This window comes from Tyto alba, unplaced genomic scaffold (genome assembly GCF_018691265.1).
Source record: "Tyto alba isolate M040663 unplaced genomic scaffold, T.alba_DEE_v4.0 Super-Scaffold_26, whole genome shotgun sequence".
Taxonomy (NCBI): Eukaryota; Metazoa; Chordata; class Aves; order Strigiformes; family Tytonidae; genus Tyto; species Tyto alba.
The window spans coordinates 23802213-23829965 of NW_024881300.1; the positions used below are offsets into that span (position 1 = coordinate 23802213).

The window sequence follows — 27753 nt, forward strand, 5'->3', positions numbered from 1 at the left end:
CACTTCAGCTTCCACCTTCCCCTAGAAGCTTGGTACAAAGACATGAGCTCTGCTGCCTGCACAATACTGCAGGGGAGAGGATGGCACGAAGGTGTTCAAGTGACTTGTCTGTTGCTTCCTGCTCTGCTTCTCTTGCTGGTTAGTTTTTCAGAATCATGTGTTCCTAAAACACCCAGTATGGCCTGAGAACTACAGGTACAGGATGACAAAGATGGCATGTGGAGAGAAGGAGGAAAGAAAATAGGTGTGAAGCTAAAGGAGAGGAGGTTCATAATACTGTGCATGACTTGAGTGTGGAAAGGAGCCATTGAAGAACAGAGCAGGGCCTGGGAAGTCATCTCAAAACCCACAAAATATCTTTGGTATTTCTTGAAAAGTGTGACTCAAGTTACCTCTCTGGATTTCTTCCTTGATTTAGTCAGTGAAGGAAGGTACAGGATTAGTGGCCCTTGAGACATGCAGAACATAGATATAAAGTATATTACAGGTAAAAATTTTAAAACAGAAACAGAAACGTTCATTGGTTTTATGTGAAAGTATTAGAATGATTTCTGGAGAACTCTGTAGAGGTTAACTTTCTAAAAACTTGGAAATAACAGGGAAGTTTCAAAGAACTGAAAAATATATTGTCAGTGAAGATCTGAGAAATCAGTGCCGGTCATTAATTTTATACTCAGTGAGGCTTTTAAATTCTGACAGAGATAATATGTTAATGTTCTATATTCCATAGCACTCTGACTAAAATTAAATGTGGAATCAGTATAGTATGTTAAGTGGTTTAAAAACTGGCTAATGAAGGGATTCTGAAAAATAAAAGTAAAATAATTGTCTAAGGAGACTTCCCTTCATGTGTCCTCTGACAGTTTTTAATACTTAGCAGCGGCAACAATGTTTAAAACCCAGAGGATACAGAAATATTAAGATCAGTGAAATTAAATTAAAAACACTGGAGAAGCTGTGTACTCTGTATGCGCTGACTTGGAAAAGGGACTGAGGGATGTGGGCAATTTTCTATCCAGGAGACTAGTGCCAGGCCGGTCAGGGGACTATCTGGCAGGAACAGGAAGGAGGTAATTCCTCCAGTTTGCAGCGATAGTGAGAGATACCTATTTGTTCTTTTCTTACTCGGGACATAGTGTCCACACTTCAGCATGAAGTTGTATGTTAATAAAGAGGGAAATAGTTCAGAAAAGACACAGGAATTATTTAATGTTTGGATAATCTGCCTTGCAATGAGAAAGTAAAAAGTCACTGTCTCGCTCATACCGGAAAAAAAAAATGTTTCATGTAAGATTCATGAGTGAGATTCTCTGATCAATGTGCTGCAGGTGTTCTGGCTGCACATGTCAGAATAGTTTGCTACAATTCTTCAGAATGTGACAAAAGAATCTTGTGGGATAAAAGTCTGTTATTGCCAACGTGGGTGATGGACAATTAGTGTACCTGACGATCAGGTACAGTGAATGTCTGTGCTGTGGTACCTGGACCTAGATCACTTTCTCGTGCTGGCATTTCTCAAGGCTCCCAACCAGTATATGGGCAGGGGAAAGACTGCTCTTCAAGTGATCTAATAGAAGATCTAACACTACTACCTTGTTTCTCTTGTCTGCAGGACAATAAGGTCAATGGTGTGACTTGCTGTACTCGGATGCTGGGCTGCACATACTTGCATCCTTGGATCCTGCCCCAACCACATGTCAGTTCCATTCCACTGACTGTACAAGATGAGCTGTTACTTCTAGGGAACAAAGCTCTCTGGGAACACCTTTCTTACACAGAGGCTGTCTCAGCCGTGCGCCACCTACACAACCCGCTAGCTGCTGCAAAGAAACTCTGCACTTTAGCCCAAAGCTATGGTTGCCAAGACAATGTAGGTGCAATGGTGGTGTGTCTGAACATCAGTGAGGACAGCTGCACGTGTGAAATGCATGGCCTCACTCTGCCAGGTTCTGGGGGATTTAGTTCCACCACCAGCAAGCCAGCAACACCTTCATCTAGCAGTGGAATTGCTTCAGAGTTCAGCAGTGAACTGTCTGCTTCTGAGGTTAGCAGTGAGGTGGGCTCTACTGCTTCAGATGAACACAATGCTGTTGGTCTTGATAGCAGTTTGCTACCACGACAAGAGCGACGTTGCAGCTTACATCCTGTGCCCCCCTCAAGCATCTTCCAGCGCCAACCTTCCAGTGCCACCTTCTCTAGCAACCAGTCTGACAATGGTCTGGATAGCGACGATGAGCAGCCTGTAGAAGGTGTGATGACAAATGGCAGTAAAGTGGAGGTAGAGGTGGACATCCATTGCTGTAAAGGAAAGGGCCTGGAGTTTGAACCTCCTGCTGCAGAGTACAGCTCCTCTGCTCCAGAGCCAGAGGATGACTCTGGGATTGTCCTCATTATTCGGAGACAGAACAGTGTAAACAGCAACACTCTGCAGAGAGGGGTCAAGGAAAAGTGTGAACTGCAAAAATCTCTTTCCACATGCTGTCTCTATGGAAAGAAGCTTTCCAATGGCTCCATAGTGCCCTTGGAGGAGAGCCTCAACCTCATTGAAGTAGCCACAGAGGCACCCAAGAAGAAGACGGGCTATTTTGCTGCTCCGTCCCAGGTGGAGCCAGAAGACCAATTTGTGGTGCCACCTGATCTGGAGGAGGAAGTGAAGGAGCAAATGAAGCAGCACCAGGAGAATGGAACAGATCAGGAGCAGAAAGAGGAACACGCAGTCAGTCTGCCAGAGGAGTTTGACACAGCTTTGTAACCCTGCAAGTACTGCTCCTATGTTGTCTGACCCAGGAAGCCCTGTCCCATAAGGGCTGTCTTGCCCTCCAAGGGGAGATGGGATCTGCAAGGAGTACAGGCATCTGCTGCTGCTTTAATGGAGTCAAGGAAGAATTGGGAGTGCTAAGGTCTGGGCTGTCCACTTTTCACTGTAGAGTCTCAGTTGTTCTATGAGCACTCAGACCAGCAGCTGAGCTCTCTGTTAGGGGTTGTCTGGAAATTGTGCAAGCACTAGGAAGAAGGCAGGTGTTCCAACACCTGCCTGTAACTCCTTGAACCCTGAGGTTCTACCAGCTCTGCAGGAAAGGGGCTGGCATATGTGCGTGTGGGGTGAGGAGGCTGCTGAGGGGGCAATGTTCCATGTTTGGAGTCCTGTGAATATTTCCGATGCAGCTTCCCCACCCCCACTGACTTTGTTATTCCTTGAAAGAATACAGCCAGTTGCAATGAAGCTGACCTAAGAATGGTTTCCTACAGTAACTGCAAGCACTTTTATTGATTGCACTTAAGCTGTTCTGTTCCCCTTCAGCCCAGCACTTTATTATTTAGGGTTAGGGGAGAGAGCACTCCACAGCAGGTGTGATGGGGGCTTTTCCCAATGGATATTGTGAGGGCAGTGGAGGACTCAGGGTACCGATGCTCTGATGAGCACTGGTGCATGATAGAATGAGGGTTATGTTGGGATCAGCCTGTGCGGGATTGGAAAATACACAGCTGAGTGATAAGCAGGTGCCTACTGGAGCATAGCAAAGATCAGCTCTAGACTGGTTGATTAAGGTAATGTGTAGAGCTAGTGCTTCTAGCTGCAGAGCACAGACCCAGCTCGTCAGCAACTTGGCCACCTCCATCATGGGTTCTTCACAGTAGAGGCTTCCTGTATCCAGAAGACAAGGGATGAAAACAGGAGCTCACGCTTGTTACAGTGAGGTACTTGGTGTAAGAGGAAACCGAGTTGTAAGCAGCAGTATGCCACTCTAAGGCTAGCGAGCAGTGGGACTGCCCTTCATATGCTGGGGAAGTGTTCAGTGCTCTGTTCCATCAACATAAACCTCTGCGCTGTCAGCTACAGCATCTTTGCCTGCCTATGAAAACCGGAGTCATATTCCAAATCCACAGCAACCCGCATTTCATGGTATGTGCCCAATTTGGCCACAAACAGGGTGAAAGCATACGTGTTTCTGCTTAGCTTTCAATGCAAAAGAAAAATACAACTTTTTACCTTAATAACATCTTTATCAGCACTGGAAAAGATGTTTAAAACAGTCCCGCTGATGGTGAACTGGCCAGTCTGCACTCAGCAGATGCATTGTGTTTCCATTAGGATTTTTGGTGCAGGGTGAAAATTGGCTGCCTGTGTCATTGTCTTGTGTAAGGGTTTTGAAAAGACCACTGCCCCTGTAGTGTGCAGATCTGTCTCCCTTAGCTGGCAGAGAGCTGGACAGCAGCTGCCCCGGTCATGTCAGTGGTGCAATAATCCTGACTGTAATGTGGGCTAGTGCCTTTTCTTCTTTATTGTATTTATGAAGAAAACTTGGAAGTTTCTTCTCAAGAGCTCCAAGGGGCTTGAGTTGTATATTTTTGGATCAAATTGAGGCCTTGCTCAGAAGGAAATGCTGTGCAGACTACTTGTGGAATTCTGTCAATATAGATCTTTTGACAAAATCTACTGGAGTTTTACTGAGATTTCAAAGCACCTTGATGATTTTCTCACTGGGAAAAAAGAGTGTATTTTTACCATGCATGAACGAGCAACATTTTGGTATATACCTTGTGTTAGTTAGAATGTAATCATAAAACAACCCAACTTTTCCCAGAGTTTAAACTCACAGATTTTGGCTGCTTAAATGCCTGTTTCATTTGGAAATTGAGAGAAAAGCTAATTCTTAGAATCACAGAAACAGCAGCATTTGAATCCCTTAGGCAGAGAAACAACAGCAGAAAAGAATCAAAAACTAAACCCCAAACCTCTTTCACGTTCTCTTCATATAAGTATGCAGAAAAGGCTTGTTCCAATGTATTTGACTGTAACTTTTAATTCTGTCACTGGTGATAATTTTACCAAATATCTGTGCCCAGCCCAACACTTTCTGATACCTAACAGGGCTGCAAAGCAGCCTTTGCTCAGTTTGGGACTGATGCAGAAATAGAGTCTTCTTTCTGAGTAAGACTGTGACAAACCTTGCACTAGGAGGGTGGCAGATGTTAATGCAAATCAGGTCTCTATTTCTTGCACTGATGTGGAAAATGCAGTGTGTCCTTGCTAGTCCAAACCAGGATCACTGCATGGAGAGTTGGCATTGCCACAGGGAGTTAGTCATGAATGGCTCTACCTAGCTCAATTGGGACAGACTAAGTAAAATAAAGCTCTGCAATGGAGCATGCAGATTTCTGAGCTGTTCTTCATGGTAGTGGCGGAATGGAATGCAAGGAATTCCTGCTTAGCCTTCTCCAGTGCTGTTTCTGGTTTTGAAGCAGAAAGGGAGTTTAATACAGCCAGCTTCTATTTTCTATAGGTGTGAACTGTCATGGCAGCACATGGGGTTTTCTCTTACATTAGGTAGCATCCACAGCAGCTTTCTCTGCTTAGGCTGATGTTATGAACTGTTTGTCTTACTCCGGGCAGCACAGTCTGAGTGCTTCCCTCCACTACTGCTTTTTGTTTTCCTGCCTCCCTAGAGGCAGCGAGCTTCTCCTTTGCCTTCCTCACCTTGTTAACACCACATTAGATTTCAAGCTCCCTAGGAGCACTGATGTAGATGGAACAGGTATGAATGGGCGAGCATATGCCTAGCTATGAAGGACTCGTAGCAGGGGATAGAAAGTGTTTTCCCTGTTCTCTTCATGTTCTCATCTCTTCCCTGATTTTTGTTTGTGGTTCTTGCACACATACCTCACCTCCGCAGAGCCACGTCACTAAGAATGTCCCATTCCTTAACAGAGGATTGCTATTAAAGAGAGATTCTCAGCTTGGGGTCATCAGGCTCTCTTGTCCCTGCTGCACAGTGCCAGACCTGTGATGCTCCATGCAGCCACAATCAGGTTACGCTGGTGAGTTTGTCCATCCCTTCAGTAATTCTGGCTCTGACAATGAGCACGCTCACTGAGAACAGGTACTCTAAAGGCACTGACCTGTCCTGTCTAGAAAGGCTTCCGCAAAGGTTGTATCCAGTGATGAGTAGTTGGAGCCCAAGTATTAAGGATAAGGGATAGCCTCCAAGTTGCTCACAGTACCAGGAACAGGCCCAGCGGAGGCAGCGCCACAGATAGCTGGGACCTGATCAGAATCCTCAACTGGATGGGAGGGTAAAATCCTGTTCCAAGAAGGAGCAAGTATTTCCCTTTCTTGGGGACAGGCTGCTGTGAAGCCTGAAATCCTCCTCCTGGTACGCAGACCATTCAGCCATACCTAAGGCCCTTGGACTTCAGGAGTTTCTTCACTCCTTCCAGATGGAGATGGCTTTCATGTCACTTGCCAAAGGCCACCTTCAGGCAGTAGGTTCACCTCTTTGGTTTTGTGCAGTTGTTGTCTACTGTTCCACTGCTGTCTGAGGACTCAAGTGTATTTCTCTTTTTTCACATTTTAAAATGTTAACTTTTTTTTCACTTGACTCATATCACCCAGTGCATGTTAAAGAAATATTGCAGCATACCATTTATTAAATAATCTTTTGTTTTAAGAAGGAGAGTATTTTCTGTATCCCAATCTAGCATCCACCTATAATAATCCCCTTTTTTGTTGTTTATGGGAATAGGTTGTCCAAGGAATGCACCTTCAGCGCTGTGGCCTCTGTTTGTATTGCTTTGGAGAGGCAAATAGCGTAAGATTGCTGGAAAACACTATTCCATTGATTCTTTATTCAGATGTATAGAGAAGACCAGGAAGGAGGAGTATTTTTGCATCAACTTTTCAGCTGACCTAGCAATAAAGACTTTTACTTTCATCTAAGTATATATTCTGATTCCATTACTGCACTGGAGGGAATTTGTGCAATATCCCCATCAAATATAGCTGTGGCTAGCGGTGGCTGTGCTGTAGGTTCTCCTTCATCGAGCTGTGTACTACTTCACTCATCAGCCTTCCATACAGAACCTACTTGCAGAACACTCTGAGGGTGGAATTCATAACACCAGTTACCGGGCAGCTTTCTTTATCCTGCCAGAGGAATTCTGCCCTGTGAACTTGCTCTAAATAGTACTGTACAGCTCTCTAGAAAGAGCTGCAGCAAGCAGGAAATACAGAATCATTAAAAGAAATAGGACCACAGTGGACTGTCTACATCAATCCCTGTGCTGAGACACTTAATGCATCTAGCTACTAAAAGGGATGAAATACCAAACATACCCCAGAGTACCTAGTGTGTTCCTATTCAGCATTTGTTCTACTTCTGTATCTCTAATTCCAACGCTGTTCCATGGTTTTGGTAATTGTGAGGATTAGTCACTGGTGCCAGTGAAACTGGAGATACATCCAAGACAAAGCACATTTCTGGTATATTTAGTTTGGTGTTTGAGGTTTTGGGTTTGGTATTTTTTTTAATATGGGCAGAACTGGTCTGTGAGACCAGTGGTGGTTCCATCTTCATATGGACAATGCACAGACTGGGCACTGCTCTGAAGTGACATTTCATTCTGAGGCATGATTTTGCGATTCCAGTGCTACTTTTCTTTTCCTTGTTAAATTTCCTAGAAAAGGTGAAAAAATAAATAGATTTCATCTTTTTTTTTAATATATAAAAGAAGAGCAGCATCTCATTTCCCCAACTTGTACATTAAAAATGTATTCTGAAAACAATATACGTCTATCTTAAACCACCTCTTTGAGTTCTTAAAGCTTTTGTCTGATTATCCCAGCTCGCCATCTTTAAACAAAACTATTGTATACAAGTTATATAAAAGTCCATTTCATAAAAAAAAAAAGGTGCCCTCTCCAGGAGAGTTTGAAAAGGCATTGTGTCACAAATTACGTTGAGTGTACTTATCATCTTGCAAGTTTATTTCAGGATTCTCTGATGGATTTATAAACGCGACGTTCAAAATGCCCTCTTAGTTCCAAGAGACCTACAAGAAGCAGTAACTAGCTGCCATAGCCACAGGCCTTGATCGCTTTGAGCTCTGTTCTCAGTGAAGTCACGAGCCCTTTATAAAGAGTTTCAGCAACAGAAAGCTGTTAAGCAGAAGTGTGTAGTAGCAGCACTTGTAGCAAAACCTCGCTGGAGGGGAGTAAGACACCTGACAGAACGGAAGGAAAGGCTACTTGTGGAGCAGGCAGCTTGCTAGCCAACCACATGACTACAGTCATGCCCTACTAAGAGACAGCCACCACCTGAAGACGAGCCATGAGACTGTGTGTCCACTAATAATTCAATAATGCAAATTCAAGTTAGGAACAGCTCGACTCCACCGTATACTCTCTCGGTGTGTGTTCTACTGCATTACGGATGCACGGCCCAGAAGCAAAGAAAAGCATACTGCTTTGTCTCAGTAAGGACACTGGCAAAAATAATGACTATTACTGGAGTGGAGGAATCATTCTAAAGCTCGTATAATTGTACTGGCTTCTCTTTCAGTTCACGAACGGTTCTGTACCCCCTGACTGCTAGGCCTGCATTAAGTAGGTATGCCATGACAGCTATGCAGCCCAAGAGGCCAGCAGCAATCTCTGCCCCATGCAGGCTGCACCTAAATCCCTGATAGCCTTTACTTTGATAAAGCTGCTCTCTCTCTCTGCACACTGATGAACTATAAACCCCGAGCAGAAAATGAAAGAAACAGTACAGAGCAGGCACTATGCCAATTGCAATCACTGTGTTCAGGACGCATTCAAGTAGCAGCCATGCTGGGAAATGCCATGGTAACTGTAGAACACCTAGCAAAATAAGAACGAAAGAGAAGACCACCAGACACCCTCCCACAGCCATTGCTGCCCTCGCAATTGGCAGCTTTAGTAGATAGAAACGCTGGTCAAGCTGCTGGGCTTTTTCCCCGTCTGCTCCACTGAAGCCGCTGTAAGCCCCGCCGTACTGGTAGTAGTAGACGCTCCCCAGGCCGGGAAGGCCCGTGTAGCCTCCCGCCGGGCCGCTGGACACGGAGCTGCAGACCAGGATCAGCACGGCGAGCAGCGCTCCCACCATCTGGCAGCAAGCTGGAAGGGAAGGGCAGGGCAGGGCAGGGCAAGGCGGGTCTGAGCCGCAGCGGGCAACCAGGCAGGAGCCTCTGCCGGAACAGGCGCGGGGGCCCCGGCGGGGCAGCCGCGCCGGGCCGGCGGCACAAGGGGAGGGGCCCCCGCCCGCCCCGCTCACCCCTGTCCGTGCGCAGGTACTGGCAGCGGCGGCACTCCAGCAGCCCCGGCGCGGCGGCGCGGCTCCCCGGCGGCTCCTCCGGCCTCGCTTCGGGCACGGCGCTGACAGGAGACGGCGACGGGGATAGCAGCGACCCGCCCCGTCCCGTCCCCCGCCCGGGCCCCTCTCGGCCGCCTGCCCGCCCCGCTCCGCCACCCGGGCCCCTCACGACCGCCTGCCCGTCCCGCTGAGCACCGTCCCGTCCCCCGCCCGGGCCCCTCATGGCTGCCTGCCCGCCCCTCTCCGCCGAGCCTGGGTCCTCGAGGCCCTCCCGCCCCGGCTCCTCACGGCCGCCTGCCCGCCCCGCCCCGCCCCTCCGCCCCCGCACCGCCCGCCCGGGTGAGGCCCGCCCGCCCGGGTGAGGCCCGTCCGCGGGACGCGGGGGCTGCTCCGCCCTGCCGTGGCACGGCGCGGCCCTGCTCCGGCAGAGGGCCGGGCCGGGCCGGGCCGGGCCGGGCCGCGGGCCGCGGGGCTCGGTGCTAGTGCCGGCGCGGCGTGGGGTCGCGCCGCGGGCGGAGGCGAGCTCGGCCCCGGGCGCCCGGGGCTCGCCTCAGCGCTGTCCCCCAGGGGCGGCGACCGGCGCCGGGCCCTGCCGCGCCCTGTGGAGCGTAGAGAGGGCGCGTGGCCGCCCGCTCCTTCTGGCACCGCTGACGGACCTGTCGGCCGCGATCGTGCCCGCTCCCTTGACGTTCTCAAGGACACGATCCCCGTCATGGCGACGAGGTCCTGCAGTTCCCCGCCTGCCGTATAACAAGTACCTGTACCTATTGGAAACTGAGTACCGACCAGTTCTCACAAGTGCCGCTTTTCCCTGTGCTGTGGGTTTTGGTGAAGGTGCTCTGCATTCAGCTTGTCTGCCACCTCATGCCTCTGCAAAACTCAGTCCTACCTCTCTGTTGTCTTCTCAACCCAAGTCCCAGCCTTTTTAGTCTCTCGTCGCCCAGCAGTGGCACCATTCCCTCTGTTGTATCAGCTGGCCTTTTCTGGACCTTCCTAAATCTATCGTAAATCCATCGTGTGATGCGGTCGGTGACTACAGTTCCATGCAGCGTGCAAGACACGAGTGCACCAGGGTTCCATATCACAGCAGAACAACTGCTTCTGCCTTGGCCTGTGCTGCTCCTGGCAATGCACGGCATTTTTGTTGCTTCTCTAGCTGCCCTGGCACACGGAACCTGCCTCTCCAGAGTACAGCCATTAACACCTGGGGATTTGTCCACAGTGCAACTACCAGGTTCCGGTTCAGCACTCTGCAGGCCATGTTCAGGTAATTTTCTTTAGACCCATTACCTTTGATTTATCGATACACAACCAAATGGACCCCTTCTGTGTCTGTTCAGACAGTATGATGTGACCTTTTTACTGGCTGTCCTGTGCACAATAATGTCCTGCTGCCTGGTGGGATTGGCTGCCATCCCATCCCAGGAGGCTGCTGAGCACAGCCATTACCTTCCAGCAGAGGAGGCGATGCATTGCTCCTTTGTTTATTGGTGGTTGCTGCAGTGAAGGCAAGTGCCCAGGATCTCACCCATGCACAAGTGTCAGCATTTCTCAGGGCTGGTAAGGGCAGAGCTGATTCAGGAAAGGCATTGAGATGGGGGAAAAAAAATAAACAGCGGGACAATTTGGAAACACAGAGGGAAGCATAGAAAACTCCACGGCCAGAGCGAATGCTTTTATTCAAGAGTTTGACCGAACGCTGCCTAGAAAAGCTCTAGCATTGCAAAGAAATATTTGTTACTTTTAGGAAAACAGAAACTTTTAGGGAAACAGGGTTACACCATGAAATCTCAGACACAGTGTCTGAATATGTGCCCCCACAGGTCCAAATTTGTCACTAAGAGGCAGAAATACATCTCCTCCATCTGTAAGATTGATGGCAATAGTAAGATTGCTTCACCCTTCTGTCCTTGCAGGAGCAACAGCAACAACCTTATAGATTGATACTGTGAGACACCTATAAACTGTAGTACTTGTGCACCCCAGCACTGTAGGAAAACACTTTTCTCAACATTTTACCTGACTCTATGAAGGACAGATCTGAAAACTCATCTTAAAATTTACTTAGTTTTAGGATAAGAAACTGCAGAGCTAAAGAAGTCTGTTCAATCCCCAGTTCAGATAGAGGGGGCAGGAGTTGTATGATGGTGGTAAGTTAGGTAATGTGGAGAGCATAAGGAGCGTAGGACAAGGGCCCTGGAGACAGTGCAGATGCTCAGCAATGAGGCTGTTGCACACACCTTTTAGTGTGCACTCATGTTCATGTGCCAGAACCTAGGCTTCCTTGCTGCCACGTATACGATGAGCTTAAAAGCTTTAGCAACCCTTTGTATGCTTTTAGGATCGTGGGCAGTGCCATTTTGCTTAGTAGAGCTTTTAGCTGCCATGAGAGGGACATGAACAACTAAGTTGAATAATCATGAGTCACAAGAAGGGATGAAATAAGTATTTCTTGTGCAGACTCTTGCTGCTGGTCATCCAGTAACCTGAGCGGAAGCTTTCTTTGGCGTTTGTGATGTACTGGAATTACTTGTTCAACGACAGAGCTGGGAAGCACAGCTCTATTGATTTGGTGATGCATTCAGTGTTTTGCTGGAGTGTTTGCTGCTAATGAGTGAGGTACAAACTTCAAGGTATTAGAGAATTGAGTCAATCTTACTCTCTTTCTGTTGCTATATTGAGAAATGTTAAAAAAATGCTGTGCGTCACTCCTGCTCAAAGTACCACAGCTGAGCTCGGTCAGCCTTGTCTTCTGGGTTCCTATTCTCACTGCAACAAGTAGCCATCAGCAGAAGAGAGCAACAGGAAGCCAAGGCCACTGTAACTAATCTTTACCTCTGCTTTGGCTTCTCTTTCTAATTTTTTTAAATTTTTGGCTCTTCTGTTTCTGGCTGCTCCTGATGTCATTGGTGCACTATGGCGAGGGAAGGGCCTGGCCTGGGTCTTGCCATGGGTCAAGAGCTCTGACCCGGTTCAGAGCCCTCCCCGGGAACTTGGAGGGTGAAGTGGAGGGAGCAAGTCACGAACTGTCTCATATTTCTCCAGTGTGAGGCAGCTGGGAGTTGCAGCACAATCACTGCTGAACACCACAGCCAGATTTATTGACTGTCCCACATAAATAAATAATCACAGGAACAATGAGCGCAGCACGATGACGATGCAGCAGTGCTGCAGAAAAGAACTGGAGGTTATTGTGAATGACAAACTGAACTCAAGTCCACAATGTCATCCTGTTGCGAAAAAAACTAACATTGCTAGGGTGTATAAACAGGAATGTCACATGTTGGACACGTGAAGAAATTCTTCTGCTTCCCCCCCTACCCTCTTCAGTGCTGATTAGGCCTCTAGTCCTGCACACTGTGTTTGCAGAGGCAAGTTGATCAGCTGGAGGGGATCCAGAGGAAAGCAAAAGAAAGCTCTAGAAATACAACCTATGAGAAAAAGACTGATCTCAGTCTACTTATTTGACGGAACTGGTGTCTGCTAACAACCTGCAAGCTTGTTAATAGGGAGGTGTCTTAACAACTTACAAACTTGTAAGAAGCTGCTGTCAAGAGGACGAGAATATTTTGTTCTCCCTATCTGCCGCTGGCATGGTCAGGAAGCACTGAGCTTAGCTTGAAGCAAAAGAGATGTGATATAGCCATCCCCCCCACAAAGGCAATACACACACTGAATCCACCACTTTGTAAGGAGAGGATAAGTTGTTGTTGGAGCCGATTGTTTGGGCAGATGGTTGGTTTCCATCACTGGGGCTCAAATTCAGTTATGAGAGGGGAGGGGCTGGCCTGTCTGTGCTCTGAGAGAAGGAGGTGCCTAGTGCTGCCCACCCCACCCACTGCAAGCTGATGGTGTCGCCTTGCCCTGCAGAGCCACCGTGCCCCTTTCCATCCCATCCTCATTGGCTGGTCACTGTCCCTGTGGCTTCAAGGCCATCAAGGGGGCAGCGGCCACAACAAAGCATGCAACAGCTCAAGTCTCTGAAGTCACAACTCAAACACAGGGTATGCACTAACATAATGTTTACCTGGGTGTAAGCAAAACGCAAGGCTGGACAAGGTGTTTCTCTTCACCGTGCCTGTACCCAGGAGCCACTAATGTTCACATTGTGCGGAGCATTCCTCTCAGCATCTGTAATAGGGCCTGCAAGTGTCTCACTGTGGCTGTCGGGCCTGTAGCTCACCAGTGCTTCCAGCTCTCCACAAACCTGGAGTGCACTCTGTCTCTCAGCATGCTTCTAAGGGATTTAGCGCCCAGGCTGAGTGCGCGAGGGCTCTCACAGCTGCTGGACTCCATACCCTCCCCAGCAGTGCAATGGCCTGTGGCTGGGGAGAGCGATCTGGATTGCCCAGCACAGCTAGTATCGGGTTGCAGCACTTCATTTACAGACACTGGTATTGTGGGAGGCCCACAAGATGCCATGGTTGTGAAAGCATTTGGTTTTTACATCCCCTAGTTTTCTTGACAGAGGGAAATTGCAATTATGAGAGGCAGTGCTCATTAAGGCAGGTGTATTAGTGCAGGTGCTTTCAGCCTGACCCAGGGCCTGCAGAAGAGAGCTCTACCAGGAGCCTAAACAGCATATCGCTATCCCTAGTGCAACGCCCTGCATTCATGTGTGGTGAGAGCCACCTTGTTCCACTTTCAAAAGAGGTGCAGAGATCAGACAGGCCCCAGGTGCCAGTTGCTCCCCTTTCCAAAGTGCAGCTCACATAGGTGGCAAGAGCACTCTGCAAACCGCTTGCTGTACACAGGCTACTTTTCCAGAACGAGGCATCTATAGCTAGACTGTGCTATTTGCCTTTTAATGTCTTTCAGGTTTTTATTTCTGAGTTCAAATCAAAAAATCAAAATTGATCCTAACCACAAGGAGACAGATGAAGTAACTACTATCTATTTTTGAGTCAGTCAGTTACTGGCTTTGAGTCACTCTGTGTGGATTGTGCTATCTTTCTGGCTATTAAACACAATGTTTGCACAGCTTTGTAGAACCTAGCTGGCTTCTTTTAGAACCGATTTTCTGCTCTGATTATGCAAAGAGATAACAGGTGCTAAGCTCTATTTCAGGTGAATGCTGGGCAATTAAGATTGCTGGAGGCACAGCTATCATCATGGTTTGATCAGAGACTCATGCAGGTATATGTAGGTTTAGCACAGCAACCCTGTCCACAGTGCAAGGCAGATTTAACTGTGAATATGTGCATTTTCAGAGTGCCCATGTGACCTGACCTGTAACAGGCAAGGTTTGTCTCTTGCATTTCAGGAAACCTGCTGCAGTATTATAAATATGCTGTGGTAATCAATAAGCAGTCACAAAATTCATGAGAGCCAAGGAGGCTTCATGGCTGTTTGCTCATCTAAATGAGAGAATAACAGTAAAGTGATTAAAAAAAAATTAAAAATCACATATTTGGTTATTAAAAGCTGATTCAACTAGAAATGCAGAGACCAAACAGAGATTAGGCTATACACATATTTGTGGCTACCAGCCCTGAACTCGTTGGGGGTGTACCAGTGCCAGAAAGGAGCAGACAGAAGTTGCTGAAAATGCGAGGAGATAATTAGTAAAATTATTTGTTATTGATCCTGGTGGATTTCTGTGCAGAGTACCAGTTGAGTGTCAGTTGCTGGAACAGTGCACCCTGAATAGGGGTGCAGGGCACGCTACTGGTGCAGCCTGATACAGGTTTGTCAGTGCAGTGATGCTTGAGCCCATGCTCCACTCAAGCAGCCATTTGTCAGTCCTGCTTTTTAGCTGTGTCTGGTCCTGGAGAAGGGAACTGCTTGCTCTTGCTGCTGGCTTGGCCTCTGTTCACAGAAACAGGACTCTGGGTAGTCCTGGTATCGGAGCAAGGCAGTACCAAAAAAACATTGAAGCCATCACCAGTTTCTCCTTCCTCTGGGAAGAGACAAAAATCAATTGCTCAAGCTACATGGGAAGGAGGGAGCTGAAGAGGTATACAACAAGATACCTGTGGGGGACAGCTGCTGAGACAGAGGAGCAAACTGCAGGAAGGAGGCTAGTCAGGGCTAGTGGGGTACAGAAGTCCTGACAGTCAAGACAGCCAGCTGCCTTGCTGGCAGAAATGCGTCCTGCAAGGTATGGTCACCTTTTTCACTGCACCACACAAGGGGTGGCTTGGCCATATTTGTAGAATATGAAATGCTGAGCTGTCTGCTCATGCTTCAACCCTGGGAGACTACGTGCACCACAAGGTGGTGGGGGACTGAAGACCCCATGTGAGAGCATCCAGAGAAGGACTGGAGTCATGCAGAGAGAGGAGAAAAGCATAGTAATATCAGGAGAAACCCACTGACCCCATTGTGCACCACTGTCCTCCTCCCACTTCTGGCCAGGTTCTCAGCCTTATGTAACTGTGTCTACCTATGTTTCCAGAGCCACATTTTTTTTCCCCTCTTGGCAGCAGGCTTCCACTGTGCCCTCCCCTGAACCCCACTGCTCTGTGCAGTATCACGGGTAGAACTCCAGTTGCATCAGCAGGGTTGTTGCCAGGCAGAACATGCAGCATCGTCCTTGAGGCCTCCCAATGCCACATTTAACCCTGTCAGGGCTGCAGCATGACAAGAGATGGGACCAGCTAGGGGAAGTGAGAAAATAACCCATAGGTGCTCAGAAAGGGCCTGCATGAACTTCTGAAGGTCGCTCATGTCAGGCTTCAGTAAAAAGAGAGAAAATGGTCTGGGATTGTCAGGTCTCACTAGAAGAGAGTCCAAGCGGTTTCAATACAAGACGTTTCTCTGTGAAGTGTTTTTGAAAGGGCTATTCCTTGTCCAAAACCCCAAACCTGTGGGAGGCCTGCCAGCCAGTCTGGGGCTAGGGACCCTGGCCAGATTTGCTGGCTGCACTCCACCACCTCCCAACCTGCCTCTGAGTCAGGGAGGATGCAGATGGCTTTCTTATTTACCCCAGGCCTGCAGGAGTCAAGGGACAGGAAGGCATAGCTTTCAAATCATTTAGCAAAAAAGGGCCTTCTGGGAATGGTGTCATCCGTGCTTTGCAGTCCCATCAGAGAGGGAAGAATTGCATCATTCGTGTTAGCTGTCAAAATTATGAGTTTGCTCAGGTCTTACAGCAACCAAAAGGAAAAAAGGAAAAAACCCCAAACCCATGGCAACTTGAACTTCCTTTAACCCATCAGGTGCTGGTGCCTCCAAGACACCTGCTAGGAAAGTGCCTGCCTCCCTTCAGCCTATGGAGGAAGATGGCTCCTGATTGTAATGATGCCACAAACTCCTGTCTCAGCCAATGCGCTGGGAACCCAGAGCCCTTGGGGTCAGGACAGACATGCTTTCCACAGGCTTTGCGGTCCACCAGTCCATTCTTGGTGCATCACAAGATGCTAGGGCTGGAATACCTGACTGCAGATTTGTCCCCCACAGTCTGCACACTGAGGGAAGTGGTGCCAAAGGGTGGCAGCCCAGGGCCTCCAGGAAGGCAAGCTGTGTCCCTCTGTAGGCTGCCCCCAGGAAGAGTTAATGAGCAGGCATGTTTCAGGTGTTTGAAGTGAACACACTTGGGGAGGAGAGGGCGTTTTTGGGTGGGGAGAGCAGCCCTCTGTGTGAGCCAATGGCTAAACGATTCAGTCCTAACGCCCAGTTTTGGGGCTTATTTCACCAGCAAGGACTTGCAGGAATTTCTTCTCAAGGGGATTTGTCCTGGATGAAAAGTAGGGATTGGACCCCCAGGCTTCTTGGTGTCTCCCTCTCTGTGCTGTAGAAGGTAAAGTGCTATGCTCTGGTACATTGTTTCTTTCAGGGGGAGAAGTGGGGACATCTTCCCTGCCTGCCTATGTTGAAGGCATCTGTTGTGCTTGTAGTTCCCCTTTGCATGAGAACCATATTGCTGTGTGATGTGAAAGCTCTGCTGGGGTAGACTCTGCACTGTACAGTTGGGACTCAGCCCTGCTGTTCAGCCGAGATATATGGCTCGCTTCTCTGATCAGTTTTTATGCAGCCCTGCTGCATGCTTCTTCAGCTGTCTTTCTTTTGGTAGAAAGGAGACCCAGGAGGTATTAGCAGCAGAGAAGCTGAAGTCTTGCTTTGTGACCCTGTTAGATCAGTCTCAGTTGCTCTAAACAAGCTAATGAGGGACTCCTGGCAGAGGGGTAGGCCAGACATGCAGCAGTACGGGGCATCTCTAGGTGCAAACTTCACTGAAGCAGTGAGAAATTCGTTCAGGTGGCAAATCCTGCCAGAACCAGGTAATGCAACAACCCTTCCAGCTCAGTTTCTGCAGCAAGAAAGGGTAGATATGTTGTGAATATCTGCGAGCATGGGGCTAAGTAACTGCCATCAGAAAAAAGCCTCTGTTCACTGAATTGCCTTTTAGTGGAGCAGAGAAATAAGACCATAAGTAGTGTGTGGCAGGATTACAAGATAGTATGCCAGTATCAGCAAGAATGGGCTTGGTGGCTTAGGAGGTCTCTGCCTGCCCTGTGCTCTGTCCCTAACCTTCTGCAGGTGGCAAGCCTTAAGTGAGCAGCAGTTTGTAAGTGAGGCTTTTGCTGTCTGGGTCTGACTTGTGCTCTGGGTATCCATGCTGAGGTGTGTAAGTCACTTCTGTGTGCATTTTGGGGCCTAGAAGGCAGCCGTTCCTCTGCTGTGCCTTGCTTGTTACCCAGCCTCAGGCTGGAGTACAGGCTCTTTGGTTGGGGCAGTGCCAGCTCCCTGATTTCCCTCTTGGCTGTACCAGTCTTGCTTCGTTTTATAAACACTGTCTTTTGATCTGGGGTCCGTGGACTGGGCTGTTGCTCCCCGTTGCTCTGCTGACAGAGGCAAATGTCTGTAACCAATATTCTGCCACTGCCCAGTGCATCCTAATAACATAGGACCAGAACCAGCATTTTGGCATCTGAGATTTTATTTAAATGGTGCTGCGTTTCTGTCTGCAGACTGGAGGGGGACGTTCTAGGTGTGAACACATGTAGTGGGCTGATTCTTGTGGTTGCAGCTTAAGGTGTGCAAGTTGATAGGTGGGCGTAGGAGGGGAGTGACCTGGCCCTTCTGTCAGCGGAACATTGAATCTGCAGTCAAGCAGTGATTACCACATGCTGCTAACTCTTGGCCGCTGGCTTTAGCGGGGCCTGATCCTCGGTACAGCAAGTCCATGATAGGCAGTGGTACAGCAAGTACAAAGAGGTGCTTTTATCTCTCCTACTGCATTGTGCTCTCGCTTATGTGTGGGGTTTCACTCCATCCTGGCCCCAAATACATCTCTACTTGCTGCTGCTGCGTTGTCCATAGGCAGTAGGTAGGGTCTACAGCTTTCTGAAGTTTTATTTTTGGAGATTCGTGGGCTATGTCCCCACATGAGCAGATCCCTTGTTTGGCATGTGTTAACTAAGCCCAGGAAATCCACTTCGCACTGACAGGTCTCAGGATGGACTCGTACCTGATCCAAGTGAATGGCCATGGAGATCATGCCCCTATGCTGGATGTTCATCTCAAGACCAATGGGAACAACATATCACTGGGGAAGGTGAAGGACCGGAAGCCAAGATGGGCTGTCAGAGCTTCTGAAATGTCTAAGAAGACTTTCAATCCTGTCCGAGCCATCGTAGACAGCATGAAGGTGGAGCCCAACCCAAAGAAAGCTATGATCTCCTTGTCTCTAGGTGAGCATAGTGCTGTGGCTGAAGCCTCTGGGCAGTGGGGTCAACTGTGTGGCTGGCAGATTGCAGGGCTCTGAAGCACAAAGCTGCTCCAAACACCCAGGGGTAGGCCAGACAACCACACAGATCTGTGCTTGCACAGATCAGTGAAAACTTCACTATTTTTCAATCTTTGAAAAGGAGACCCGACGGTCTTTGGAAACCTTCCCACAAATGATGAGGTCACACGGGCTGTTAAGGAGGTTTTGGACTCAGGACGTTACAACGGTTATGCTCCATCTGTTGGTAAGTTGACAAAGCTCTTCCTGTGAGAGTAGGGTGAAGGCACATGCCAGGTCCTACACTGCAGCAGGGATATGGAACCCACAGATATCTTTCCAATAGCACCCTGCAGCTGCCCTCACCAACAGTCCCGTGAGCATGCAAGCATGTGTACCCCCAGATACACCTGAGTGCCCTTCACTGCATGAACTGTTTGAGGCCCATAGCCTCCTGCAGAAGCTGTGTTTGCTCCCCCAGCCATTAGAACAGGCAGGGGTTCAGGCACCCAGAAGGGCTCAGGACTATGTCTCCCTGCCATGGGTTGCAGCCAAGTTTCTTTCTGATCTGCCTTGACAAGGACTCCCCTTGGGCTCCTTGGCTTCACAGACACGAGCCTTGTTTGGAGTTAGTGTAAAAAGCATGCACAGAGCTTAGGTCAAACCTGTCTCACAGGACATTCCGTTTACTGACAGAGAGGGCTGACCCCGTGCCACCATTAAACAGTGAAGGCCATGTAATACCATTTGGCCTTCCGCTGGTTCAGAGCAGTTCCCTGGCTACCCTCCTCCTGTCAGTTCTGTGTCCAGGACATGCTGGGGCCAGAGTCTGCCTCGCTGCCCAGGATCTGTCCCTGCTTTCGGCCTGCCTGGCCCAGCCTCAGGGCTGTACAGTGCTTGGCCTGAGGCAGGACAGCCTCTGCTGCCTTGGGACAAGGTCACTAACAAATAGGCTTACCCCAGCTAGGTGGCAGCTGTGAGCCTTGTACTAGCAAGACAAAGGAAACAGTCTGGGAAAACCTCCCTTCTGTGTTTGGCTTCTCTTTTCCCAGGCTACCAGTCCTGCCGGGAGGCAGTGGCCGCGTACTACAGCTGCCCAGAGGCACCACTGAAGGCCCAGGTACTGGTACCCAGCTGAGGCACTCCCACTGTCCTGCAGGCAGGGTGACGCTGCCCATGTCTGGACCACACAGCGTGGGGGCCCTGCCCCAGCTTTCTTCCTCCCCTGCCTATCTGTGGGACTGAAGGCTAGCCCATGGCTTGCCCCACAGCAGCCTCCTGCTGCCCTCATCCCCTGTCCTGAGTCCTTCTCCTCCACCTTCCTCAGGAGACTGAGTTCTCCAGCTGTTGGAGGTTTCCAGCTTTCAGTCAGGCTCTGGGCTTGACTTCTTGGCTGAGAAGCTCTCGCCTGGCAGAGCCTGAGCATTATGTCACTCCCGTGTGGCTGGGGCACTTCAGAGTGGCTGTGCTTTCTGCTGAACTCCTGTGTGCTCTTTGCAGGATGTCATCTTAACGAGTGGCTGCAGCCAGGCCATAGAGCTTGCCTTGGCAGTGCTGGCCAACCCTGGCCAGAACATCCTGGTGCCACGGCCTGGCTTCTCCCTCTACAAGACTCTGGCACTGTCTATGGGGATTGAGGTCAAACTCTACAACTTGTTGGTAAGTGGTGGCAGGCCTGGAAGGGGCAGCCCTGACATTTCTGCCTCTCAGAAATACACTGGCCCTGCCTGGGAAATGGGTGAAGACGACCCGAGCAACCCTGAGCACCTTGTCACACCTCACCCTGTGTGGCAAATCCACTTCCTCAGCTGTTACTTTCCCTTCTCTACACTTCACTAGCCAGAGAAGGCCTGGGAAATTGATTTGAAGCACTTGGAATCTCTGGTAGATGAGAAGACAGCTTGCCTCATTGTGAACAACCCATCGAACCCCTGTGGCTCTGTGTTCAGCAAGAGCCACCTCCAGAAGATCCTCGCAGGTGAGCCTGCCTGTGTGTGTCTGGGGCATGGTTGCAGTCTGGTGTCTGCCCATATTGCCCATGTCTTGATCACAGCAGCACCATGGCCCAGGGCTTTGTTTCTCTCATGACCGACTGCAGTTCAGAAAGCAGGGCTTGCTCAGTGTGACAGTGTTGCCTTATCTGGGCAAGAACACTTGGTGTGTCTTGCTCTTCCTCAAATGCTCTGTGTGTCTTGGACTGCTCATTTCTCCACTCTGACTCCACAGAGAGAGAGTGCTCACTAGAAGCCCTATGCTTCCTGAGCCGTGGCCTGTTGCGGGGGGGCGTGCTGCCTGCTCCCACAGGTGAGAGCAGAACTAGACTCAACCAGGGCAGAGATCTCTAATGCTTGGGCTCACAGAATGAACTGTCTGTAGGAAGAAGATAGGGACCCTCTGCCCTGGGACAGAGCTTCCCTCAGAGCCCTGCCAGGCCCTGCAGCAAAGGGCAAGTCCACTCCCATGCAGGATGCAGGGTGGCTAGGCTGAATGCCCTCTCTCCCACAGTGGCATCAAGACAGTGTGTGCCCATCCTTGCTGACGAGATCTATGGAGACATGGTGAGTGTCAGTTGCGGTCCTTTGCACCCCTATGCTGCCTGTCCTTTCTGATGCACTTGTGCTTTGGCCATGGCAGCAAGGTCTCCAGAGGTGAGTGACAGTTCCACTTGCCTATATTGTGCCTGGGTCCATGCCTGGAGCTCCCAGTCCTCTGCTGTGCAGTCCTAGGGGTACCTCTCATGCCCAGCTCCTTTCCTCTTTGGCTCACTTTCATGTGAGTGCAGTTACCGTGTTCATACCTTGAAGCTGGGAGCTTTCACCATCAATTCCCATAATTTCTTTGCCTCCCTTGTTGTGCCTCATGTATATCCCCACAGTTCTCGGAGCAAGAGGCAGGGACATCCCTAACACAGCCTTCTGTCACAGGTGTTTGCTGACTGCAAGTATGAACCCATTGCAACTCTCAGCACCAACGTGCCAATCTTGTCCTGTGGTGGCTTGGCAAAGCGGTGGCTAGTCCCTGGCTGGCGAATGGGCTGGATCCTAATTCATGACAGGAGAGATATCTTTGGTAATGAGGTGAGAACTGCTGAGTGTTGCTGTCACAGCAACAGACCTGCAGTGTCTTCAGTGTGTGGATCACCAGGGCTTTAACTGATACAGGCATTTACTGCTCTTTCGCTCTCACATGGGTGTCACCCAATTGCTTACGTGCTTTTCTGCACCTCTGGCCTTTTCATGTCACTTCCTTACTCCATCTGCTCCCGTACATGGCCTTCTACCCACATCAACACTGTAACACGCTCATTGTCTCTGCTGCTCCTTCATATATACCTTGTCCTTTTTGCGTGTGTCTAAGTCCTTCTCAAGTAGCTCTGCTGTGCACTGAAGGTACTGCATGGCTTATCCAGCATGTGGAGTCCATGAGTCGTCTTTATGTGCTCTTATATGGTTTCTCTTAAAAGTAAGAACAAAACACCTTGCAGTGCTGCCAGTGCTTTAGCCGGCTATTTGTTCAACTGTGTTACAAGAATAATCTGCAGTGACCTTTCCACCTAGAGAGCTTTCTGCAGAGGAAGAGGGAGAAGAGAGGACCAATAGGAGTTGAGCAGAGCAGAAGAGCTAATGTTGGTTGTCCCTCCCTGGCTTTGAAAGTGTGGATAGTGAGCCCAAACCTAAGGGAAATGCAAAGTGGTATTTAGAGCAGCTCTCGCTTTATTTGTATTAGCTATATACCAGCCTGGTTTGAGTCTGGGAAGCTCCAAAGGTTGTCTCTGGCATTAAAATCTGCAACTGAGGAACAGAGAATGACACTGTAAATAGTCTGCAAATACCTGGTATACAGCCAAGCAAATGTTCTTTAGTACTCTGCTCACTGAAGAGATGGATGTGAACAGCTGTAGGAATACAGAGAGTAGGCCTTGGAGCTGTCCCTTTCCTTTAGAGAAGCACAGTCTGAGCTGCAAATATCACCATGTTTTTTCAGATCAGGGATGGCCTTCTAAGACTAAGTCAGAGGATCCTAGGACCCTGTACAATTGTTCAAGGAGCACTGGAACATATCTTGCACCGAACACCCCCTGAGTTCTACCACAACACCCTCAGCATTCTCAAGGTAAACAGGCTGTATCAGGTCAGCACAGTTTGTTTATGGATTGTTTGGAGAGAGTCGCATCTCCCTAGCTCATCGTCGCTCTCCTCACCCTGCTTCAAGGTGCAGTTCTGGCTGTGACTAGGAGAGCCCAACAAATCCAGTTCCAGCAGGAGACATGGTAACTGGGTCAGAAATATTGGCTGTGCTAAGTCTCAGGCAGCCCAGCCCTGCAGCTGGAGCTGGTGACCCAGGGGATGGGATGTTTGGCACTGACTTGCTGAGCTCAGCTCAGTCACTCCTGCTGTACTCAAGGCCATGATCACCCATGCTGTTTGCATTTGTTGTCCTTTTATTTGCAGTGGGCAAACCTGTTTATGGTCCCAGTCCAGAGCTTGGCTTCCATTTGCTGAGCTGCTTCCTGGAATTTCTCCTGTTTTGAAATTTCTCCTTTTTGCTTTTCAGTCCAATGCTGACCTTTGTTATGCTGCCTTATCAGCTATCCCTGGCCTTCAGCCTGTCCGGCCCACTGGAGCCATGTACCTCATGGTAAGCAAGGAAAGTGACGTGCCATTTCCAGATCATCAGCACTCACATTAAGTCTCCTTGCCAGTGCTTGTCAATGGTTTCAGATTGGTGCTTGGCTCCCGGTCTCTGTTACCATGCATTTTCACAGTGCCCTGTGCAGTAGACACTGCAGGTGTCATTACAGGTCACTTTAGAAGGCCAGAATATGTTGTTCACTTCTCACATAGCAGAGGCCGGTCCATTTCACCCACTTGCTCTGCACAGAAATCAGCGACTTGTACTTTGCGAAACAATGTTGTTTTACCTGGATTTGAAGCCATCTGGCAATGGGAAGCCTCTTCACTACAAGTCAGATTATCATGCCTCCTGTTGAAGATGTAGCCTTCTTCCTATTAGCATGTCTGTCTTCTGCCTATGCTGTTGTCTCTTTTTCTGCCTTTTTCCATCACTTTAAAAAAAAAAAAAAAATTCTATGATGTGGTGAAACTTCCTTTTTCATTTCAACAAGCTCAACTGAGACATTTAAGTCTCTTAAGTATAACACGTTTAATCTGTATTTTTGTTTGTTTCATAGTGTCTCCAGTTTTTCATCAGCTTTTAAAAATGTGGACTCAGAACTGGAGAATACTGCAAGATCAGTCTCACTCGTGTCCTATAGACAAGTCTTTATCAGTTGACCTTGTCTGCAGTCTTACCCAGAGCTACACAGGTCACTCTGCTTAGGCTCTTTGTGTAGAGGCACAGCTCCAAGATTCTTTCACACCTACTGTATTTTTGCAGTATCTGAACTTTTATTTAAAACTAAATAATCTAGTAAAATTTTCCTCCCGCTGGCTCGTTCAGAACTTCTGCATGCAAATTATCTCTCACCTGGTTTGCTCAAGAATATCTTCATGAGATATTTAAAATAATCTTTGGTAATAAACAAATGGCCAGGATATCACTGTCTTTATGTGATAAAGGGAAAGCTTCCTCCTTTCCAAATACAGAACATAAATATTTATTGAAGATTTCAGTGTCATTTTTACCAGTTGTATCATCCTACAAGGATTTATTTTGTTCATGATATTCTAGATCTTGCTATCTTTCTTGTCTTTTTCTTACCATATGGATTTCTTGCATGATAGAATTCTTAATACGTATTGACTAGAATTCTCTCTCAAGCTCTTTTTCAATATCTTATGTATTGCTTTTCACTTGTAGTTGGTTATTATATCTTTGCCAATGTCCTTTTTACTAAAGTTGTCCTTCCCTGAAATTCTAGCTTTAGGTAGTTAATGAATACTTCTTAAAGAACCCCGAATTTTTGTTCATATGTTTCTGTTTGTGTCTTCCATTCCAGTCAGCCCCAATCATGAGCAAAAATTGAGGGCAGACAGCTGCACTTGACTGGAAAGTTGTGGGGCCATGTGGGTAAGCAGGGACACTGCAGATAGTTTCGGGGCCCTTGGTTGCCATGTTGCATCCCTCTGCTGCAGGTTGAGATTGAGATGGAGCATTTCCCTGAGTTTGAAAATGATGTGGAGTTCACTGAGCGACTCATCTCGGAGCAGTCTGTATTCTGCTTGCCAGCCACGGTGAGCCTAACACTGAGAGCCCCAGGGAGCTGTGGGGCCAAAGCATGGGGAGGGAAGCAACAGAGGTTTGCAGCCTTGAGCCCAGGGAACAGGCTGGGAGGTGTGTGCAGTGTTCATGTTCTGTAATGGTGTGCATGTGCTAGCTGCGAGCTCCAAGTGCTGTGTGTAGGCATGGGGACAGGCAGTCTCTGGCATATTAACACCCCTCAGTCAAGCTGCCAGAATCTTCCCAGCTTCAGGCTTGCTCTGTATTTCTCAAGTTGGCAGAGCTGTACCCCCGAACCCTATGTACCCCTACACCTCCTTGCTGAAGCTGCTGCCTCAGAGGCCCAGGACTGTTCCCACCTACGTTCCTTTCTTTACCCTGTTTCCAGTCCCCTACCCCTGTAGGCACAGGGATGGACTACAAGCTGAGAACATATGTGCCCAACCTCCTTCCAGCTCCACTTCCAGCCTTGAATATGGATGGGACCTTGGATCCTCTCTAGCTGCCTTCTTCCTTATCTCCTTCCGGCCTATTCCCTGGGCCCTGCATAGTCCATAGAGTCCTTTGTCCTGTCACCCTCACAGCATCATGTCTACACAGACTTGACTGGAACATAAAAAATGTCAAAGGGAGCAAGAGCCTAGCCCTGCTGTCCTACACTGACCATTTTCACTCATTGGCGCAGCACACGGCACCAAGGCAAGTCTCTGAAACTGCAGCACTATCCCAGGTAATCTGTCATCTTCAACCTTTCTCATTTCAGTGTTTTGAGTACCCAAACTTCTTCCGTGTGGTGATCACCGTGCCTGAGGAGATGATCTTGGAGGCTTGCAGTCGCATTCAGGAGTTCTGTGAGATGCACTATCAGGGTGCTGAGGGGAGCCAGGATCTGGAGTGTGACAAGTAGCCACAGCTGGCCTCCTGCATCTGCCAGGCTAGACCTTGTGTGAGGCAGCAGCTGGGCAAGCAGGACTGCTTCCAGTCAGCCTCCCATCCCCCTGCCTGTAAGCAACTGCTGTCCTGCTGCTTCACTTCTTGTGGCCACAGACCCCTCAGCACTATGGGAAGAAGCAGCCACTTCTCTCTCCTCCTCCACTGCAGCTTGCACACCCTCTGGCATCTAGTGCCCAGGGTCTCCATGTATTCTGCATTTAGAGCCTTTGTTGGTCTGTGCTGCCTGAAAACCAGCTGCAGGCAGGGGTGCAGGGCTCTTGCCCCATGACCCTGGCCCCGTGTGGCCAGTAGCTCCTGTGCTGGCTGCACTTCCCCTTGGGGACAGGAGAAGGCCACTGTCTCGGAGGACAAGAGAAAAGTACCAACCTCTCACTTACCAGTGTTACCTTAGGAGGCCAGAGCTCTTTATACCTAGCCCTTTGTGTGACAAAGGCAGTAAGTTATTGTTACTTTTTTTATTAATAAACATTCTGACATGCCAGTCCCTGCACTGTACTCCTGTTGCGCCAGGTCGGGCTTGGCCCCCGTGCGGGTCATCCATCATTGTGCAGCCCATGGTGCTGCAGTGCCTCTGCCTTGTGGCTGGCTGTCCAGGGCCTGCCCCATCACCAGCAAGGGCAGGGTGAGCGTGCCTCAGACCCTCAAAGGTGCCCACCAGGCCCTGAGGGCAGGATGGCCCTGCAAGGCTGGTGTAGACTGGAGCCTGCTGCTCCTGCACTGCTGATGCCGGAGGCTTGTTGTGGCAGCCTGGCTCTTCCCTTCCCCACAGAACGGCATGACCCTCGTGGCCCTTTGCCCCACCACCTCTGTGGCCCCTGACAAAGTGGCGGGTGCTGGTGCCCACTGCTGTGGGGAGGTGCTGCCCCCTGACTGGAACCAGCCATGCCAGGTGCTGGTGCCTAAGCGTTCAAGGCTGAGGCAGCCAAGCGTTTCCTGCTGCAGCGGTGAGGAAAGGGGTGGTGCCCCGTGAAGCGCTTGTACTGTATGGAGTGTTCGTGACGTGCCACCAGTGCCAGGGTCACTGATTGCTGAATACATCAGCTCCATAAAGTAATAAGGAACTAGTGCCCTGGTGTCTGTTTATTCTGTGGGAACATGAGATGTGCCTGGGTAGTTGAGAGATGGTAATGCCCATCAGCCCACCCGTTCTGGTGAGCTGCTCAGTGGCTTGGGGAGCCATTTCTGAAGCTGATACAGGGGCAACTTGTGGAGTGCCTCACGTCCTCACTTAGAGCTCTGTTCACCTGTCCTCCTGGAGAACCAGGATCCACGGGTCAGCCCCAGGGACAGGAAAAGTGGGCTAGCTCTAGATTACACACTGCTAGACCTCCTGTCAGGTTCTGTAGACATGTCATTGCTTCCCCTTCCTCTGCACAGGACAAAGTCTGGGTACCAGTACTCCATTAGTGGGGAGGTATCTGTATGAGGATGATAGCAGTGTATGAAAAGGTCATTGACACACCAGCTGAATGTCCATGCTACAACCTTTCCCTTCGAAGAAAGAAAATCACAGAACAAAGAGAGAGGAGCTGGGGCTATGGGTGAATGGTAGACAGCTTCAGAGATTTCTCGCCATTTGCACCTCCAAGTAGAGCGAAATAACCCGAGCTGCTTAAGATGAAACATTGACAATTAATAAGTAGGCTGGTGTGTGAGTGGTCTGTTGGGCCAGGAGGCCTTTACAGCATGATGTTGCTGCATTGTTACACTGTCTTGCATCTACTACAGCTGTCAAGTTTCATCTGTCTCCTTGATTTCTTCTCCACGTATCTTGGGTTCTGTGGCTTTAATTCCCATTAGTAATGAACAGACCCCCTTTTTAGAGAAAGCTGCTCCTTT

At 49.2% G+C, this 27753-nt stretch overlaps 3 protein-coding genes across 4 annotated transcripts in view; 2 read left to right on the forward strand and 1 right to left on the reverse strand.

Annotated features, from left to right (window-relative positions):
- PHLPP2 (PH domain and leucine rich repeat protein phosphatase 2) overlaps positions 1-7585 on the forward strand; it is a 42187-nt gene extending 34602 nt beyond the window's left edge. For both annotated transcript variants that reach the window (XM_042797345.1, XM_032981767.2), the window contains exon 19: positions 1613-7585. In XM_042797345.1, the coding sequence (XP_042653279.1) occupies positions 1613-2752 (1140 nt within the window). In that variant the 3' untranslated portion in view covers positions 2753-7585. The remainder of the gene's footprint in view (positions 1-1612) is intronic.
- A 152-nt stretch (positions 7586-7737) lies between these two features.
- Positions 7738-9402, reverse strand: MARVELD3 (MARVEL domain containing 3). Its single transcript, XM_042797363.1, has 2 exons — positions 9072-9402; positions 7738-8914 (listed from the first exon to the last, which is right to left on the reverse strand). Exons 1-2 carry the CDS (start codon positions 9331-9333, stop codon positions 8304-8306), a joined length of 873 nt encoding a protein of 290 aa, XP_042653297.1. The 5' UTR covers positions 9334-9402; the 3' UTR covers positions 7738-8303.
- Positions 9403-10046: 644 nt separating this feature from the next.
- TAT (tyrosine aminotransferase) lies at positions 10047-26395 on the forward strand. Its single transcript, XM_032981775.2, has 12 exons — positions 10047-10377; positions 18503-18745; positions 18923-19027; positions 19833-19900; positions 20281-20439; positions 20620-20758; positions 21286-21338; positions 21705-21857; positions 22765-22893; positions 23335-23418; positions 24876-24974; positions 25724-26395. The coding sequence occupies exons 1-12, from the start codon at positions 10131-10133 to the stop codon at positions 25865-25867; spliced, it is 1623 nt and encodes a 540-aa protein (XP_032837666.2). The 5' UTR covers positions 10047-10130; the 3' UTR covers positions 25868-26395.
- Positions 26396-27753: the final 1358 nt, after the last annotated feature.